The following is a 21,200-nucleotide window of genomic DNA, read 5'->3' as shown; positions in this document are numbered from 1 at the left end:
ACCTTTGGTGGGAAGGGAACAGCGTTCCGTGCGCCTTTGGCGTTGAGTCATGCCGGCCACATGACCACGGAGACGTCTTCGGACAGCGCTGGCTCTTCGGCTTGGAAAGGGAGATGAGCACTGCCCCCTAGAGTCGGGAACGACTAGCACGTATATGCGAGGGGAATCTTTACCTTTAAAGTTACAACAGCACCGAAAAAATGACCATTTTTTCATACTTATAACCGATGCAGCATCCCTATGGACATGCGATCGAACTTCAGAAGCTCCTCAACTGGCATGTATTGATGACAGTTGCAACCTTTTGACAAGTCAATGGGGAAGTCAGGATCACTTAACAACAGTGTTACTAAATGCAGTGATGCACTTAGCAACTGTAGGAAGAAAACCTTCCCTTCCCCGCCATCCAGTCAGAGCCGAAGAAGCTTCTCGGATGAGAAGCAAAACGTCTTCGAAGAAAAAACAGAAAGTCCAGCAGCCTCTTGAAAAAAGCACCTTTGGGACAACCATGACCTGGGAGACTGAAAATCTCCATAGATATATGGGAAGAAAGGTTGCAAAAATGGGCCAAAAACTCACTTAACAACTGTCTTCCTTAGCAGCGAGAGTTTTGGGCTCAATTGTGGTCGTAAGTTGAGGATTACCTGTACAACTACGACAGTGATGGCTAACCTTTTTGCCATTGCGTGCCAGGAGCATCGGGGTCGTGCGCGTGCGTGCCCACACCCATAATTCTATGTGCCTCGCCCCGCGCATGCACATGCGATCCCCCCCCCCAATGCTCTTGGCACATGATGGCCTGGTAGGCCCGTTTTTCTCTGTCCCCAGCCTCCAAAGCCTTTCTAGGAGTCTGGGGAGGGCAAAAACAGCCTTCCACACACACACACCGGCCCTCCGGAAATGGCCTGTTTGCTAACTTCCCGTCCCACCAGAAGTTGGCAAACACGGTCATAAATCAAGGACTACTCTAATAACTGTCAACCAATCAAATTAGCCCTTCGCTGCATTCCTTGACTAAGGGCTCCACTCCTCAAAGTCTCCATAAGCTTTTTCTAGAAACCTCGGCTTCTGTTTTGGATTAAATCAAAGCCCTAACCTTTTCGTTCACAAGGATCCTGTAAAGAGAGACACATCACGCTGTTTTTTTAATATGTTTTTGTACGAGCAGTCGCATTTTAGGCGTCAAGAAGCGATCTTATCACAGGAATAACTCACCCCTCCCGTTATACCGCCCACATCATCTTTAATTGCATTCAATAGGCTTACTAGCGCAAAATATTTTTCCATTAATCCCCAACCATGATTTGATGTTGGTCTCTCCTTCATTCTACTTGCACAGGGATTTCTTCAAATACAGGTAGCCCTCAATTTATGACCGCATTTGAGCCCAAAATTTCTGTTCTTAAAAGTGAGACGTTTGTTAAGTGAGTTTTGCCCCATGTTACGACCTTGCCACCGCTGTTAAGCGAAGCATCGCAGTTGGTAAGTGAATGGCATGGTTATTAAGTGAGTGGCATGGTTGATTTTGCTGGTCAAAAGGCCGCAAAAGGGGGGGGTGTCACATGACCTTGGGACAGAGCAACGGTCGTAAGTGTGAATCCGTTGCCAAGCATCCAAATTCTGATCACTGGACCATAGGGATGCTACAATGGTCCTAACTCCCCTCTTTTAAATTTTTTAAATTTTTTAATTCGTGATTTTATAAATTGGGTGTTTTAATCTGTGTTTCGGCCAAAATATTTAATAATTTTAAGGGATTTTTAATATTTGTATTATCTGTATTTTATCTTGGCTGTTCACCGCCCTGAGTCCTTCGGAAGCAGGGCGGTATAGAAATTTGATTAAATAAATAAATAAATAAATAAATAAATAAATAAATAAATAAATAAATAAATAAATACAGTGGGAAAAACAGTCATAAGTCACTTTTTTTCAGCGCCATTGTAACCTTGAACGGTCACTAAATGAAGTGTTGTAAGTCGAGGGCTACCTGTAACTGTTGATTTTCACATCTACTTTCTTTCATCCATGGGAGTGTTCCAGCTGTCTACTTCATCTAGAACAGGGGTAGGCAAATATGGCCCCTTTATGACCTGTGGACTTCAACTCCCAGAATTCCTGAGCCAGCTTGGCTGTCTCAGGAATTCTGGGAGTTGAAGTCCACAGGTTGTAAAAGGGCCACAGTTGCCCACCCCGATCTAGAACAGTGTTTTGCAACTTAAAATTACCAGTTTTTTTTTTTTTAACAGCTCTAGGGACACAGATTTCCCAACTTTTATACAGGTGTTCCTCAGCTTACAGCGATTCACTCAGTGACCATTTGAAGTTACAACAGCACTGAAAAAAGTGACCTGTGATCGTTTTTCACAATTACGACCGTCGCAACATCACATAATCGAAATTCGGACGCTTGGCAACTGGCTCATAAAACTTACGATGGTTTCAGTGTCTCAGGGTCATTTGTGAACTCCTTGACAAGCAAAAACAACGGGAAAAACAGATTCACTTAATAACCGTGTTAACTGACTGTAGGGATTCACTTAACAACAGTGGCAAGAAAGGTCCTAAAACGGGACAAAACTAACAAGGCTGTCTCACTGAGCAATGGGAATGTTGGGCTCAATTGTAGTCGAATGTCGAGAACTACCTGTAAGGCATTTTTATATTATACGCTGGCTTTATATTATAAGCTGATAGTAAGCTGCCCAGAGTTATCTTGAGGTAAAATGGGCTGCCAATAAATTTTACAAATAAATAAAATGAATATCATAGTAGTCTCCTGGTTTGGAGGGATTCTCCCATGTTTAAATAGTCATAAAAATGTGTGGTTTGTACCTAACTCATTCTACTCTGAGTCTTCACTTTACACATTACACCTGGAATGAAAGGGTTAAAGTCTCTTTTGACTCAAATTTCACTCCTAATGAATCCATGGAGGCATCCATGATTATTTGGCAACAATAGCAAAGGAATTTGCCATTGTCTTCTGTAGTTGGTGGTTTTGCCCAATTTTGCCCAATTGGTCACCACGGTGTAAAAAAGATATTAAGCCTCTAGAAAGAGTGCAGAGAAGAGCAACAAAAATGATCAGGGGACTGGAGGCTAAAATATATGAAGAAGTGTTGCAGGAACTGGGTATGCCTAGTTTAATGAAAAGAAGGACTAGGGGAGACATGATAGCAGTCTTCCAATATCTCGGGGGCTGCCACAAAGAAGAGGGAGTCAAGCTATTCTCCAAAGCACCTGAGGGCAGGACAAGAAGCAATGGATGGAAACTAATCAAGGAGAGAAGCAACCTAGAACAAAGGAGAAATTTTGTGACAGCGAGAACAATTAATCAGTGGAACAACTTGTCACCAGAAGTTGTGAATGCTCCAACACTGGAAGTTTTAAAGAAGAGATTGGACAACCATTTGTCTGAAGTGGAGTAGGGCTTCCTGCCTAAGCAGGGGGTTGGATTAGAAGACCTCCAAGGTCCCTTCCAACTCTATTATTCTATTCTATTTTAGTTCTGGAATTGTTCAGACAGCCTCTTTTCCCAAGGACCAAGAACGTGTGTCCCTGCTTAGTAATGAAGCCAATATGATAACATTTTTTTTTCTCAACAATGGTTTTTAGCTCCATATTTGGTTGCAAAGAATATTGGAACAGCTTTAATACTCTAGAGCAATGTTCAATCATTCAAAGAAAAGCTTTGGAAGAAGCATGATGAATTTCATTTTTCAGTGAACTGTACCACTTCCAGGTACTTTCTGGGCACATCTTGTGGTGTTGTTATCATTTTTATACCTGTTAGTGGTTAGGACTCAATAATTTGAAGGAGTGTTTTTCCTCTCCATTCTCTTCCAGATTCTCCTGAACTCCACAATGTCCATGACTAGGATGTCCTTCAGAAGTTAAAATTAGCTCAACTCCCTTCAAGTCGTAGCAACAATTTTAACCCAACAAATCCTGCACAATACTTGACACTGCCTACAAAATGAAAACAAGCAGCCCGGAAATCTCTTCTTAAAAATACTATCTTGGAATATTCACTGATACAAAAGAAAATATATCTAGGAACTAAAATGATGGGAATAACAACTTCACAGAAACAATTGTTGTGATCTATTGGGATAGCAACATTTTAAAATTCCCAGGAAAATTGCTTAAGAGCTGGCCAAAATCTTTTCTTACACGAAAGCTTCTCTGGAGTCTTTGAAAACTTATAATAATAGATGTTTGGTGTTAATTGGATGTTTTTACACTAGTTGTTAGACAGAAATGTATAATCAGCAATTAATTCTGTGCAGGATGAACTGGTTGCTGCAAAAGACAATCTAGAAAAGCCAGTCTTATCTGCTGGCAGTAATGCAGACTAAAATTACTCCTAAATGGATATATTCATTTTCCTATATAAGACAACTCAAAAGGTATCATGCCTTCTACACAAGCTGCTGTATTTACCGGTATTTCATAGGAAAGTCTGCTGGTTAAGTTTCAGAAAAACTGCTATATCTAATTAAGAAGAGACGGGACACTCACTTGTCTGAAATGATATATAGGGTCTTCTGCTTAAGCAGGGGGTTGGATTAGAAGACCTCCAAGGTCCCTTCCAGCTCGATTTTTATTTTATTTTATTTTTATTTATATGCCGCCCTTCTCCGGAGACTTACGGCGGCTTACAGTGCGTTAAGCAATAGCCCTTATACTTTTGTATATTTTTATACAAAGTCAGCTTATTGCCCCCACAAACTGGGTCCTCAATTTACCTACCTTAGAAAGGATGGAAGGCTGAGTCAACCTTGAGCCTGGCGAGATTCGAACTTACTTTAATTGCAGACAGCTGGTGTTAAATTACAGTGCCTTGTCTGCAGAGCTATCCAGGCTCTTGATTGATTGACTGATTGATTGAACAACTACATGTAAGTTCTTTGACTGCAGTGAACAAATAACCGAAATGCTTCTTATTTTAAAAGACATCCTGGTACGAAGAATGATGTTGCTGAACTGGAAAAAACCTCTAAGGGAAAAAATATATATAACTGGGGACCTTTTTTGAGTTTGCATTGGAAAAATTTTTGCAATTTGGTAAATGCACTTCATGATTGGCCTGAAATGTAATATGTTTTGCACACATCCACAAAAACTGGAAGTTTTCTTTCTTCATTGCGGTGGCCATAATACATGTATAGACCAGTTTAACTGGTTGGACACGTGTATGGAGCTTAGCACCGAAATAATCTATGAAAAGCGGGTTCATATGGATACTCTCTGAAGGGCCCTATTCGTTCTCTCTTTGTTAATAACATAGGCTGTGCCTGCAAAGGCAGAGACATCTCCTTATAGAACGGGGCCTCTTTGTTGGCAGGTGATGGGATGCTGGGAACAAAGCCAAATATGATAACACAGCCAGAGTTAAGTTTTGTTTTGCACCTTAAGTATTGCTTTCCTAGAAATCACGTGATTTACTGTAATAGGTAAGAATGTGAAACTTATGGAGAATATATGGATGTTTTTCTATCTCTTGTATGTAATATGAGATGTGTAGCCATAATAACGCCTTCTGATGACGCTGTATTTTGATAACTAATAAAAGAGGGTGACGGAGTCAGCTCTGGGCGCCATCATCCCGAGAAGCACCTGCGTTTGTGTATTCTCTAATTCGGCCATTCATGATGAGCCCGCCAAGTTGATTCCAACACTTCATACCATTGGCTGTAGAAACATTCAATTACCCCTTGCAATTAGGTCATTTCATTGCAAAAGCAATGCAGAATTACTTGCAAGGTAGTGCCTCAGACAATGGAGAAGTGAATGAGGAAATTTACCAACGTGGGCTTGGAAAACTTTGCCTAGCCTCTCTCCCCATAACTGATATACTACCAAAGGATGGAGTAAGCACTATTTCATATTCCATGGCAAAAGTATACGAAATGTCAGATATGAGTCAACAGAAAGACCAGAAGCCTACAATATGGGTAGTCCTTAATTTACGACACATCACTTAGTGACTGGTTGAAGTTCTAACAGATATACTGGGGGCTACTTATGATCTGCATTTGAGGTTCTGATGGGTTGCCCCCTCCCCCCGTCACATGACATTTTGAGCATTCGGCAATCGGGCTACATTTACGAACATTTGGAGTTTCCAATGGGCATGGACCATGATTTATTGAAGTTTTGTCAAAAATGGGCAGTTATGTCTGGTTTCTGGCAAAACCAGGTCCACAAAGGTTGCCAAGCACCCAAAAGGCTTGGGTGTGTGCAGCTATCGGAACTGGGTCATAAATAACTTTTGGGAAGTCAGTTGGAACTTCAGACTGGTCGCTAAGCAAGGACTACCTGTACGGCACAAAAGAGATTGGGAAACCAGTTTTGGAATCCTTCTTAGATCAGGGTGCAAAGTACTTTTTCAGTGCCCTGAACATATAGAGACCACTATCATTAAGTGTCGTACCTTATGATTCTTGACAAATGTATCTTTTCTTTTATTTACACTGGGAGAAAGACAAATTCCTTGTGTGTCCAATCACATTTGGCCAATAAAGAATTCTATAATAATGATCTATAATGATCTATTCAGTACTGTCTCTTCCAACTGGTAGAAATCTAACAAGATCCAAGATATCCCAAATGAAACAAATGAGACTCTTGTCTCTTTGAAGACAAGAATCTTCAAAGCCAACCCCATCCAAGAACTTAATCAGCCTTGGTAGTACAGTGGTCTAAGGCACCCTGTTATTAAGCTGGTTATTAAGACCAGATGCCTGCAATTACTGCAGGTTCGAATCTCGCCAGGCTCAAGGTTGACTCAGCCTTCCATCCTTTCTAAGGTAGGTAAATTGAGGACCCAGTTGTGGGGGCAATAAGCTGACTTTGTATAAATATTCAAAAGGATGAAGGCTATTGCTTAGCGCATTGTAAGCCGCCCTGAGTCTCCGGAGAAGGGCGGCATATAAATCAAATTAAAAAAAAAAATCAGATTTAAAACAGAAAACTCAATTTGGTTTGGTTTGGAATAGGTTGTATTCAAATAACCAGCTAAATCCCAAAAGTGCTTTTTCAAGTGGCAACTGGACTTTCTGGTTTTTCTTTGAAGACGTTTCACTTCTCATCTAAGAAGCTTCTTCAGCTCTGACCGGATGGTGGGGAATGGAGAGTTGATATGTCTATTCCCCACCATCCAATCAGAGCTGAAGAAGCTTCTTGGATGAGAAGCGAAACGTCTTCAAAGAAAAAACAGAAAGTCCAGTTTTTTGTTTTTTTTTAATTTTGATTTATATGCCGCCCTTCTCCGGAGACTCAGGGCGGCTTACAGTGCGCTAAGCAATAGCCTTCATACTTTTGTATATTTATACAAAGTCAGCTTATTGCCCCTACAAACTGGGTCCTCAATTTACCCACCTTAGAAAGGATGGAAGGCTGAGTCGACCTTGAGCCTGGTGAGAATTGAACTCGCAGTAATTGCAGGCAGCTGGATGTTAAATTCTGCCTTAGGAGGCATTAGCCTTCTACACCACTCAGGCTTCTTTGAGTTCCCAAGTAAGCACCTTTGGGACTACCGTGACCTAGATCAGGGGTCTCCAACCTTGGCAACTTTAAGCAAAGCTGGCTGAGGAACTCTGGGAGTTGAAGTCCACAAGTTTCCAAAGATTGGAGACCTGAGCTAGATGACTGAGAATCTCCATAGACATTAACCAGCTAAATCCTTTTTTTTCTGCCTTCAGTCTTGGCAATTGCCTGATTTGAGATACAGCAACTAGTCAGTCACCCAGTTGATTTCATGCCTGAGGCAGGAACCAGCATTCATGCCCTCCTTATTTCTATTCTACTGCCTATTCATTCATTCATTCATTCATTCATTCATTCATTCATTCATTCATTCAATTTATATCCCACCCTTCTCCTAGTGGACTCAGGCCTATAACCACTACAATGAATTGGCACTCAAAGCCATACTTTTAATGGGGGGCATTTGTTAAATAAATGCTAGGCCTATACAAGATGTCAAAGTCAAACCATATGATGGCTTATTGCCACAGAATTTAGCAGCGTCACACTTAAGTCAAGCAAACCAGCTATCCTTTTCCATGCACACAAAAGAATGCATTGCTGCTTTAGCAGTTGGCTTCCTGCCACATAATCAGACAAATGGTGTCCAGCGTAAACTGACAGGCAGTTATCAAAAACATAGACATTTGCAAGAAAATCCATGCGAACTATAAAAATGACCTTTCATTCATTAGAGCTGTAATTGGCACCGACAGTTACCCGGCTAAATCAAATAAAAGGTTTTTCATGCTTTAGTTTAGACACACGGTGTTAAAATCTTTATTAAATTGATAGAAGAGAATATCGGTAGTTTAGGATTGAACTATGGAGTCCTTCGTGCTCTCTCAGTTTGGTTGGTTTTTTTTTTTTTTTTGCAGACGTTTCATTACCAAACTAGGTAACATCATCAGTGCTAAAAGGGAGCATGGTCTGCTCTCATTTCATAAACTAGAAGAGAATATCTGTAGCTCAGGACTGAACTGTGCGGTCCTTGGTGCTCTCTGACTTGCCATAATACTAAGGTCACCGGTTCTGTAAGATGAACACAAGTTATCTGACTACTTTGGGTTCGAATTCAATATAAAATGAAACGGTAGAGGGTCTCCTGCTTAAGCAAAGGGGATTGAACTAGAAGACCTCCAAGGTCTCTTCCAACCCTGTTACTTTGTATAACCTTTGATGAATGCCAGAATGTACGACAAGGACAAGAAAGAACTGAAAAATAAAAATATCCAGATCTGTGAAGCTATTGCCCTCCAAATAGATTGGACTACAGCTCCCATCATCCCCAGAAAACCTAGTCCTGGCTGGCCATGATAAGCTCTGTGACTGAATGGCGGAAAATAAATATAGCTAAATCTGTCAAGCTGTTGCCGTCCAAATAGGTTGGACTACAGCTCCCATCATCCTGAGGAAGCCTGGTCCAGGCTAGCCATGAGAAGCTCTGCGGCTGAATGGCAGAAAATAAAAATATCCAGATCTGCCCACTTGTTGCCCTCCAAATAGGTTGGACTACAACTCCCATCATCCTGGCCACAAGAAGCTCTGCGACTGAATGGCAGAAAATAAAAATATCCAGATCTGCCAAGCTGTTGCCCTCCAAATAGGTTGGACTACAGCTCCCATCATCCCCAAAAAGCCTGGTCCAGGCTAGACACGAGAAGCTGTGTAGCTGAATGCAAGCTGGGCTTTGGGGCACCAAGTCAAGGCGCCACATCTGGAGTCCTCCAGCTGCGAGGCCACACATTTCTCAACCCACTGCCCCGGGGCCATGCTTGGGCAGGGGATGATGGGAGTCGGAGTCCAGAGCAAGGATGCTGCAGGGCTGCCTAGCGAAGAGGCGGGGGAGGGGGGGACTCCGGGGCCACGAGGGAGGAAGGGAGGCGCTCGCTCACCCGCGGCCGGTCCTTGGAAATGGGGAAGAAGCGGCGGTTGAAGCTGTCGGCCACCAGGACGGCCTGCAGCGGAGGCGGAGGCTCCTCTTGCGGGTCCGACCCACGCGAGACACCGGACCCGGCGCCACGCTTCCCGCGGGCCGCCATGCTGGCTCGCGCTCCCACTCCACGCTTTGGGCCCCGCCTCTTCCGTTTCCGGAAGAAACCGGTGAAGGGAGGGTAGTGTTAAAAATACGGTGTCTCGCAGAGGACAAAAGGCCTTGGGGAAGACAAACGCGGCCGCCGAATGCGAACGCGGTGTGGGGAGGCGGGGAGGGGCGTCGCAGAGCGATCTGTGATTCTCCTCAGAAGGGACTGGAGTTCCCAATTTCATCCATTCACATCTTAAGACAATTGGGAATTTATATCTATGTTATACTGGGCCAAACTCTTGCTCCAAAAAGATGTTGTTTTATGTTTTGTTTTAAAAATAAATAAAAAAAAATTCAAAAAAAAAAGAAAATGAAGGGATTGGAGTTGTCAAAAGTTAAAACGAATAACATTTTAAGCACACACACACAAAAACCTAAAGAACTTAGAATAACTTTATTGTCACTTTTATTATTTACTACTAATTAATTATTTGGATTAAATTATGATTTTATTGTACTTGTTTCTTAACTTGTGTTCGCCGCCCTGAGTCCTTCGGGAGAATGGCGGCATATAAATACATGTAATAAATAAATAAATAAACAAATAAACAAATAAATAAATAAATAATCAGTGTTTCTCAACCTTGGTAGCTTGAAGATGGGTGGACTTCAACTCCCAGAATCCCCCAGCCAGCGCTGCTGGCTGGGGGATTCTGGGAGTTGAAGTCCACCCATCTTTCAAGCTACCAAGGTTGAGAAACACTGCTTTAAATATATACTAATCTTTATTTGTCTTAAAGACCAGGAATCTCCAACCTTGGGCAAACTTTTAAGACCTGTGGACTTCAACCTGTGGAGTTGAAATCCACAGGTCTTAAAGTTGCCCAAAGTTGGAGACACCTGTTAAAAAGAGTACACGAATCACTTCATTCTCACTAAATGTACATTAAAATGAAATTTCCTTATGTTGGAAGAAATGCCCATCTGGGTTCAGTTCCAAGTGGGGAGAAAGACACTGGAAACATGGAGGCTGCTTGGAAAGATGGTTTAATGGTGGACAGCAGGACCACGTGGTTTGAAATCCTGGGCAAAAAATGCACATGGGTGAGAGAGAGAGAGATTTATACCCTCTGTTGGGCTTTGAAGTTGAGCTTGTATTCTGATTGGTTGTCAGTCTCCCATGGGGCCCCGCAGGGGTAACTTTGTAGTTTTGTCTTTTGAGTCCCAGGCTTGGTTGAGCCTTGCTGGGTGATGCAATCTCCCCAGGTGCCATGTGGTGAGTTCTGTTGCTAGATGGGTAGAGGGCTAATCCTACCTTTGTTGGATCTTGGGTTGAGGGCATTTGCTTATGAATAGACCTAGCTGTCACTTTGAGGGCTATTGAGGAGGGTGGGGGCTATTAAGAGTGAGTCTGCTTCCTGCCTAAAAAACATGTCTCTCCATTTCTCACCCAGGGAGGTATAATATTCTGCCTTTTTAATGTTTCCTAGAATATATCATTCTTCTAGGAGAGGGGTGGGGGCTAACTTCCTACAGTTACATACAAAGCTGTCAAAGAGTCATCATCCATAAACATGGATGGATGGATGGATGGATGGATGGATGGATGGATAGATAGATAGATAGATAGATAGATAGATAGATAGATAGATAGATAGATAGAAAATTCAGAACTGGTCAGAACCTGCTGAAACCCACCTCTGATGTGTATGTATGTTTGTATCTATCATCTATATCTATCATCTATCTATCATCTATCTATCTATCTATCTATCTATCTATCTATCTATCTATCTACCATGTTTCCCTGAAAATAAGATCCTGTCTTATATTTTTTTGAACCCTGAAATAAGTGCTTGGCCTTATTGCCATGCGCTCAAAAGCCCGATTGGGCTTATTATCAGGGGATGTCTTATTTTGGGGGAAAACAGGGTATCTATCTCCATAGGCAGCCTTTGGAGATGCAGAGTGGGTTCCCTCCAGATACAGGCTGCATTCACATGATAAATCACCCCTATTGCTCCATGAATTAGCAATTAAACCCCCTAATTTCTCTTTCTTCTCTTACGCACAAATCTATAACTTTGAGGCAAGTTGTGCTCTCTAAATGGCTCCCGGTGGTCTTCCGGGTGCGATTCAAGGTGTTAGTTATCACCTTTAAAGCGCTCCATGACTTAGGACCTGGGTACCTGCGAGACCGTCTTTTGCCACCAATAGCCTCCCACCGACCAGTTCGTTCTCACAGGGAGGGACTACTCAGGGTACTGTCAGTCAAATTATGCCGACTGGCGACTCCCAGGGGGAGGGCCTTCTCTGTGGGGGCTCCAACCCTTTGGAATGAACTGCCCCCGGAGATACGGAATATCCCTGATGTCCGTGCTTTCCGCCGTGCCCTCAAAACCCTGATGTTCCAACAGGCGGGGCTAAACATATGAACATGTGAATGTTTGTAAAATGTTATCTAATTTTAAGTTCTATTTAATTGGGTCAAACTATGTTATAATAATAATTTTAATTAGCAATTTTATGATGTTTGTGTGTCTATATTTTTCTTGACTGTACACCGCCTTGAGTCCTATGGGAGAAAGGCGGTATAGAAAAAATAAATAAATAAATAAATAAATAAATAAATAAATAAATAAATAAATAAATAAATAAATGTGAAATGGCACTCACCTAGAGATTCCTGAAATTGGGGCAAATTTTGTTGGAGGTTACAGATCCTGATTTCAAACCCCTGCTCCCCCATGGTTTCTTTGGGCTCAGCCCAGAGGTGGGTTCTACTTACCTTTACTACCAGTTCGCAACGCATGCGCAGATCGCCGATGACGACATCCGGGACGGTGGGCGGAGCCTCCTGCCGGTTTTACTACCAGTCTTGCGAACCGGTCCGAACCGGGGGCAACCCACCACTGGTTCAGCCAATATAGCACAAGGTTTGGTGAAAGGACCACACAGGATAATTGCAACAATGCCTTTTAATGTGCTGTGTAAAAGCCAACATCAAGCAGGAGACGTCCTGTGATCTAGGACAGCAATTAAGCTCAGACAGAGTTCCACATGCTCATTAGGTATAATTATTTGAGGCCAACTTTTGCTGCTGGCTGCAACATCCTTGCTCCAGCTGTTTCCCAGGTGCTTTGAGACAGCAGCTCTTTGAATTCCCACACAGTCATGAAAAGACAGACCAATGTCTCTGTAAGGGGACAAAACTTAACCAAGAACATCCTACAGCAACACGTAAAAGGTAAAGAACAATTAACCAGTGGAACGGCTTGCCTTCAGAAGTTGTGGGTTCTCCATCATTAGAAGCTTTTAAGAAGACCACTTGTCTGAAATGGAATAGGGTCTCCTGCTTGAGAGGTGGTTAGATTAGAAGGCCTTTAAGATCCCTTCCAACTCTGCTGTTCTGTTCTGTTCTGTTCTATACCATTCCATTCAGGAGTGGGTTCTACTTACCTTTACTACCGGTTCGCAACAGGGCCACGTGCATGCTCTTCTGCGCATGCCCAGGAGCATTTTGATGACGTCGGGGTTGGTGGGCAGAGCCTCCTGCCAGTTTTACTATCGGTTCTATAGAACTGGTGCGAACTGGGAGCAACCCACCACTGATTCTATTCCACTCCACTCCACTCCATTCTGTTCTATTCTCTACTATTCTATTCCATTTCATTCCATTCCATTCCATTCCATTCCATTCCATTCCATTCCATTCTCTTCTATTCTATTCTATTCCATTCCATTCCACTTCACTCCACTCCACTCCATTCCATTCTGTTCTATTCTCTACTATTCTATTCTATTCCATTCCATTTCTATTCCACCCTATTCCACACCACACCACTCCACTCCATTCCATTCCATTCTATTCTCTACTATTCTATTCCACTCCATTCCATTCCACTCCATTCAGGGGTGGGTTTCACTTACCTTTGCTACTGATTCACTCGTGCATGCGCGTACCTTCGCTCATATGTGTGCCCCTCTGAACATGCGCAGAAGCTTCTGCAAATGCGTAGATCGTATTTGATGGATGTCCGGGCGGGTGAGTGAAGCCTCTCCCACTAGCACATATGTGCCAGAAGAACCTTTACCTTTACCTTTTATATAATTTATCAATACAAGCAACACATCTGATTGCTGGTGTTCATATGCCTTTTGATTTAAGTTTTTATACAAGTAGTCCTCGACTTACAACAGTTCATTTAGGGACCCTTCAAAGGTACAACGGCACTGAAAAAGTGACTTACGGCCATTTTTCACCCTTCCACCTTTGCAACATCCCCATGGTCACGTCACGTGATCAAAATTCAGACCCTTGGCAACTGGTTCATACTTATGATGGTTGCAATCCCCTTTTGTAACCTTGAGACAAGCAAAGTCGATGAGGAAAGCTAGATTCACTTTACAAACGTCTTAAAAAGGTAAGGTAAAGGTTCCCCTTGCACATATGTGCTAGTCGTTCCCAGCTCTAGGGGGCCGTGCTCATCTCCGTTTCAAAGCTGAAGAGCCAGCGCTGTCCGAAGACGTCTCTGTGGTCATGTGGCCAGCATGACTCAACGCCAAAGGCGCACAGAACGCTGTTACCTTCCCACCAAAGGTGGTCCCTATTTTTCTACTTGCATTTTTGACGTGCTTTCAAACTGCTAGGTTGGCAGAAGCTGGGACAAGTAATGGGAGCTCACCTCATTAATGCAGCACTAGGGATTCGAACCGCTGAACTGCCGACCTTTCGATCGACAAGCTCAGCGTCTTAGCCACTGAGCCACCGCATCCCCCTACAAACGTCTTACTAATTAACAACTGCAGTGATTCATTCAACAACTGTGGCAAGAAAGGTCATAAAATTGGGGCAAATGTCTCTTAACAAATGTCTCACTTAGGAACAAAAATTTGGGGCTCCATTATGGTCGTAAGCTGAGGACTACCTGCCTGCTGTTCCTATAAGCTGCGTTCCAGTCATGCTAGAATTGAGCAGCATTGAAATCAGAGTAAGTAAATACATTCCACTGAACAGGTCAGTGAGTAATAGTTCCAGGAAGTCCTGAGTTTGCCGTAGAGATTAATCTTGTTGGCCTTGAAATTTATTCCTGCCTTGCTTCCTTGGAAACCGATCTGGCATGATGAAAGAGACTGAGAGCAAACAAATAGAAAATTCTTTTCAAGCCAATGGCAGCTTTCTCTACTTCTGCAAACTAAGGAGCCCTGGTGGCACAGCAGACTAAAGCACCGTTATTAACAGTTATTAACATCAGCTGCCTGCAATTACTGCAAGTTCAAATCTCCCCAGGCTCAAGGTCGACTCAGCCTTCCATCCTTTCCAAGGTAGGTAAAATGAGGACCCAGATTGTGGGGGCAATAAGCTGACTTTGTATAAAATATTCAAAAGTATGAAGGCTATTGCTTAACGCATTGTAAGCCGGCCTGAGTCTCCGGAGAAGGGCGGCATATAAATCAAATTAAAAAAAAAAAACCTCAGGCATGTCTTTAGAATAGAATAGAATAGAATAGAATAGAATAGAATAGAATAGAATAGAATAGAATTCTTTATTGGCCAGGTGTGATTGGACACACAAGGAATTTGTCTTGGTGCAGGTTGTCCGGCTTCCAACTATGGCTCTTCCTAGGTATTAGTGCCGCTTTGTAAAGCCGTAATAAGACCACACCTGGAATATTGCATCCCGTTTTGGTCACCACATTTCAAAAAAGATGTTGAGACTTTGGAAAAAGTGCAAAGAAGAGCAACTAAGACGATCAAAGGCCTGGAGGCTAAAACATATGAAGAACGGTTGCAGGATTTGGGTTTGGCCAGTCTAGAGAAAAGAAGGACGAGTGGGGACATGATAGCAATATTCCAGTATTTGAGAGGCTGCCACAAAGAGGAGGGGGGTCGCCTTATTTTCCAAAGCACCGAAGGGCAGGACAAGAAACAATGGATGGAAACTAACCAAGGAGAGAAGCAACCTAGAATTAAGGAGAAACTTCCTAACAGTGAGGACAATTAACCAGTGGAACAACTTGCCTCCAGTCCAGACATTGTGGGTGCTTCATCATTGGAGGTTTTTAAGAATAGACTGGACTGTCACTTGTCTGAAGTGGTATAGGATCTCCTGTTTGAGCAGGGGGATGGACTAGACGACCTCCAAGGTCCCTCCCAGCTCTGTTCTGATTCTGATTCTATTTGGCTCATTTGCACATTGCACTAAGCCAAACTCTTGGTGGCCTTGGTGGCGCAGCAGACTAAAGTGCTGTTAACTAGCACCAGCTGCCTGCAATTACTGCAAGTTCGAATCTCACCAGGCTCAAGGTTGACTCAGCCTTCCATCCTTCCGAGGTAGGTAAAATGAGGACCCGGATTGTGGGGGCAATAAGCTGACTTTGTATAAAAAAGAACACTGCTTTGGGGGGGGGGGGCGAAAGCCCTACTAAGCAGGTATATTCAAAAGTATGAAGGCTATCGCTTAACGCATTGTAAGCCGCCCTGAGTTTCCGGAGAAGGGCGGCATATAAATTGAACTAATAAAATAAATAAATAAATAAACTCTCCAAGCATGTCTAAACATTACAACCATCACTCATGAGCTGAAACGTTTGTTTTTTTTTTTAATTTGATTTATATGCCGCCCTTCTCCGGAGACTCAGGGCGGCTTACAATGCGCTAAGCAATAGCCTTCATACTTTTGTATATTTATACAAAGTCAGCTTATTGCCCCCACAAACTGGGTCCTCATTTCACCTACCTTAGAAAGGATGGAAGGCTGAGTCAACCTTGAGCCTTGGCGAGATTCGAACCCTGCAGTAATTGCAGGCAGCTGGTCTTAAGCAGCTTAATAACAGGGTGCCTTAAACCTTTGTACTACCAAGGCTCTTGTTTCACCATCCGTCCAACAAATTATCATCTAATTATTGTGACCGTAATTGATGAGTTACCTAACCAGGCAGGACAGGGCAAAACATTAGGAATTATTAACGAAATTGACTGTACTTTCCAGTTTGGCTTTCTCATGAGCAATTCCCTGACTCATCACAGGTCGGCGCTATAGCACCATCTAGTTCAAAGTTTGGGTTGGTTTACCTTTAGAAACCTTTTCATAGAAAAAAAAAAAACAAGAAACTCCAGTTTCCTCCTGAAAAAGCACCTTTGGGACAGCCGTGACCTTGGATGACTGAGAATCTCTACTGACGTTTGGTTTACAGATTAAATCAGACGTTCCTAATCAGTTGTCTCCTACTTGCTTTGGACTTTAATTAATTTATTATAAAATCTAGACTGTAGAGGTTGGAGGGACCTCTTAATTACGTAAGACCAACCTTCAGCCAGGTGTGGGAAGCCAGTTCTAGACCATCTCCAATAAATGGCTGCCCAGCCTCTGCTTAAACCAGGGGTATCCGACCTTAGCAACTTTAAGAATTGAGGACTTCAACTGGCTGGCTGGGGAATTCTGGCAGTTTGAAGTCCACAGGTCTTAAAAGTTGCTAAGGTTGGACACCCCCACCCCTCCCTCGCTTAAACACTTCCAGTAAATGAAGTTTTATCACCTCCCCAAATTTCGACTAGGATGATCGACAGTGTTGGCTAGAGATTGTGCTGAAGTCCGATGCATAAGGACACCAGTTGGGAAGAGCTTACACAATTATACTAAACGAAATTCCAGATTTCTAGCTCCAAAATTAGAAAATATGGGAGTATATATGCTTGTTCCACTGAACCAGGGGTGTCAAATTCGATTTCATTGAGGGCCGTATTTGACCTTGGGGGGGCTATTCTATTCTATTCTATTCTATTCTATTCTATTCTATTCCATTCCATTCCATTTCATTCCAATATCTATTCTATTCTATTCTATTCTATTCTATTCTATTCTATTCTATTCCATTCCATTCCATTCCATTCCATTCCATTCTATTCTATTCTATTCTATTCTATTCTATTCTATTCCATTCCATTCCATTCCATTCCAATATCTATTCTATTCCATTCCATTCCATTCTATTCCATTCCAATATCTATTCTATTCTATTCTATTCTATTCTATTCTATTCTATTCTATTCTATTCTATTCTATTCTATTCTATTCCATTCCATTTCATTCCATTCCATTCCATTCCATTCCAATATCTATTCTATTCTATTCCATTCCATTCCATTCCATTCCATTCCATTCCATTCCAATATCTATTCTATTCCATTCCATTCCATTCCATTCCATTCCATTCCATTCCATTCCATTCCATTCCATTCCATTCCAATATCTATTCTATTCTATTCTATTCTATTCTATTCCATTCCATTCCATTCCAATATCTATTCTATTCTATTCTATTCCATTCCATTCCATTCCATTCCATTTCATTCCAATATCTATTCTATTCTATTCTATTCTATTCTATTCTATTCTATTCTATTCTATTCTATTCTATTCTATTCCATTCCATTCCATTCCATTCCATTCCATTCCATTCCATTCCAATATCTATTCTATTCTATTCTATTCTATTCTATTCTATTCCATTCCATTCCATTCCATTCCAATATCTATTCTATTCTATTCTATTCCATTCCATTCCATTCCATTCCATTTCATTCCAATATCTATTCTATTCTATTCTATTCTATTCTATTCTATTCTATTCTATTCTATTCTATTCTATTTCATTCCAATATCTATTCTATTCTATTCTATTCTATTCTATTCTATTCTATTCCATTCCATTCCATTCCATTCCAATATCTATTCTATTCCATTCCATTCCATTCCATTCCATTCCATTCCATTCTATTCCATTCCAATATCTATTCTATTCTATTCTATTCTATTCTATTCTATTCTATTCTATTCTATTCTATTCTATTCCATTCCATTCCATTCCAATATCTATTCTATTCTATTCTATTCTATTCTATTCTATTCTATTCTATTCTATTCTATTCCATTCCATTCCATTCCATTCCAATATCTATTCTATTCCATTCCATTCCATTCCATTCCATTCCATTCCATTCCATTCCATTCCAATATCTATTCTATTCTATTCTATTCTATTCTATTCTATTCTATTCTATTCCATTCCATTCCATTCCATTCCAATATCTATTCTATTCCATTCCATTCCATTCCATTCCATTCCATTCCATTCTATTCCATTCCAATATCTATTCTATTCTATTCTATTCTATTCTATTCTATTCTATTCTATTCTATTCTATTCTATTCTATTCCATTCCATTCCATTCCAATATCTATTCTATTCTATTCTATTCTATTCTATTCTATTCTATTCTATTCTATTCCATTCCATTCCATTCCATTCCAATATCTATTCTATTCCATTCCATTCCATTCCATTCCATTCCATTCCATTCCATTCCATTCCATTCCAATATCTATTCTATTCTATTCTATTCTATTCTATTCTATTCTATTCTATTCTATTCTATTCTATTCCATTCCAATATCTATTCTATTCTATTCCATTCCATTCCATTCCATTCCATTTCATTCCAATATCTATTCTATTCTATTCCATTCCATTCCATTCCATTCCATTCCATTCCATTCCATTCCAATATCTATTCTATTCTATTCTATTCTATTCTATTCTATTCTATTCTATTCTATTCTATTCTATTCTATTCCATTCCATTCCATTCCATTCCAATATCTATTCTATTCTATTCTATTCTATTCTATTCTATTCTATTCTATTCTATTCCATTCCATTTCATTCCATTCCATTCCATTCCATTCCAATATCTATTCTATTCTATTCCATTCCATTCCATTCCATTCCATTCCATTCCAATATCTATTCTATTCCATTCCATTCCATTCCATTCCATTCCATTCCATTCCATTCCATTCCAATATCTATTCTATTCTATTCTATTCTATTCCATTCCATTCCATTCCAATATCTATTCTATTCTATTCTATTCCATTCCATTCCATTCCATTCCATTTCATTCCAATATCTATTCTATTCTATTCTATTCTATTCTATTCCATTCCATTCCATTCCATTCCATTCCATTCCATTCCATTCCAATATCTATTCTATTCTATTCTATTCTATTCTATTCCATTCCATTCCATTCCATTCCAATATCTATTCTATTCTATTCTATTCCATTCCATTCCATTCCATTCCATTTCATTCCAATATCTATTCTATTCTATTCTATTCTATTCTATTCTATTCTATTCTATTCTATTCTATTCTATTCTATTTCATTCCAATATCTATTCTATTCTATTCTATTCTATTCTATTCTATTCTATTCCATTCCATTCCATTCCATTCCATTCCAATATCTATTCTATTCCATTCCATTCCATTCCATTCCATTCCATTCTATTCCATTCCAATATCTATTCTGTCCTATTCTATTCTATTCTATTCTATTCTATTCTATTCTATTCTATTCTATTCCATTCCATTCCATTCCAATATCTATTCTATTCTATTCTATTCTATTCTATTCTATTCTATTCTATTCCATTCCATTCCATTCCATTCCAATATCTATTCTATTCCATTCCATTCCATTCCATTCTATTCCATTCCAATATCTATTCTATTCTATTCTATTCTATTCTATTCTATTCTATTCTATTCTATTCTATTCTATTCTATTCTATTCCATTCCATTCCATTCCAATATCTATTCTATTCTATTCCATTCCATTCCATTCCATTTCATTCCAATATCTATTCTATTCTATTCCATTCCATTCCATTCCATTCCATTCCATTCCATGCCATTCCATTCCATTCCAATATCTGTTCTGTTCTATTCTATTCTATTCTATTCTATTCTATTCCATTCCATTCCATTCCAATATCTATTCTATTCTATTCTATTCTATTCTATTCTATTCTATTCTATTCTATTCCATTCCATTCCATTCCATTCCATTCCAATATCTATTCTATTCCATTCCATTCCATTCCATTCCATTCCAATATCTATTCTATTCTATTCCATTCCATTCCATTCCATTCCATTCCATTCCATTCTATTCCATTCCAATATCTATTCTGTTCTATTCTATTCTATTCTATTCTATTCTATTCTATTCTATTCCATTCCATTCCATTCCATTCCATTCCAATATCTATTCTATTCTATTCTATTCTATTCTATTCTATTCTATTCTATTCCATTCCATTCCATTCCATTCCATTCCATTCCAATATCTATTCTATTCTATTCCATTCCATTCCATTCCATTCCATTCCATTCTATTCCATTCCAATATCTATTCTATTCTATTCTATTCTATTCTATTCTATTCTATTCCATTCCATTCCATTCCAACATCTATTCTATTCTATTCTATTCCATTCCATTCCATTCCATTTCATTCCAATATCTATTCTATTCTATTCTATTCTATTCTATTCCATTCCATTCCATTCCATTCCATTTCATTCCAATATCTATTCTATTCTATTCTATTCTATTCTATTCTATTCTATTCTATTCTATTCCATTCCATTCCATTCCATTCCATTCCAATATCTATTCTATTCTATTCTATTCTATTCTATTCTATTCTATTCTATTCTATTCTATTCTATTCTATTCCATTCCATTCCAATATCTATTCTATTCTATTCTATTCTATTCTATTCTATT

The 21,200-nt window shown here is 40.2% G+C and overlaps 1 protein-coding gene across 1 annotated transcript in view; it reads right to left on the bottom strand.

The window, feature by feature from the left end:
- The window catches only part of EIF2B5 (eukaryotic translation initiation factor 2B subunit epsilon), a 45,255-nt gene extending 35,670 nt beyond the window's left edge, over positions 1 to 9,585 (bottom strand). Inside the window, exon 1 of the mRNA XM_070945922.1 lies at positions 9,429 to 9,585. Coding sequence (XP_070802023.1) covers positions 9,429 to 9,575 — 147 coding nt within the window. The 5' untranslated portion in view covers positions 9,576 to 9,585. The remainder of the gene's footprint in view (positions 1 to 9,428) is intronic.
- Positions 9,586 to 21,200: the final 11,615 nt, after the last annotated feature.

The sequence above is a fragment of the Pituophis catenifer genome, unplaced genomic scaffold, assembly GCF_029215685.1.
Source record: "Pituophis catenifer annectens isolate HBS135680 unplaced genomic scaffold, rPitCat1.0.hap2 SCAF_6, whole genome shotgun sequence".
Classification (NCBI taxonomy): Eukaryota; Metazoa; Chordata; class Lepidosauria; order Squamata; family Colubridae; genus Pituophis; species Pituophis catenifer.
The sequence above is the reverse complement of the archived record's forward strand: the minus strand, read 5'-3'. Positions and strand labels throughout refer to the sequence as shown.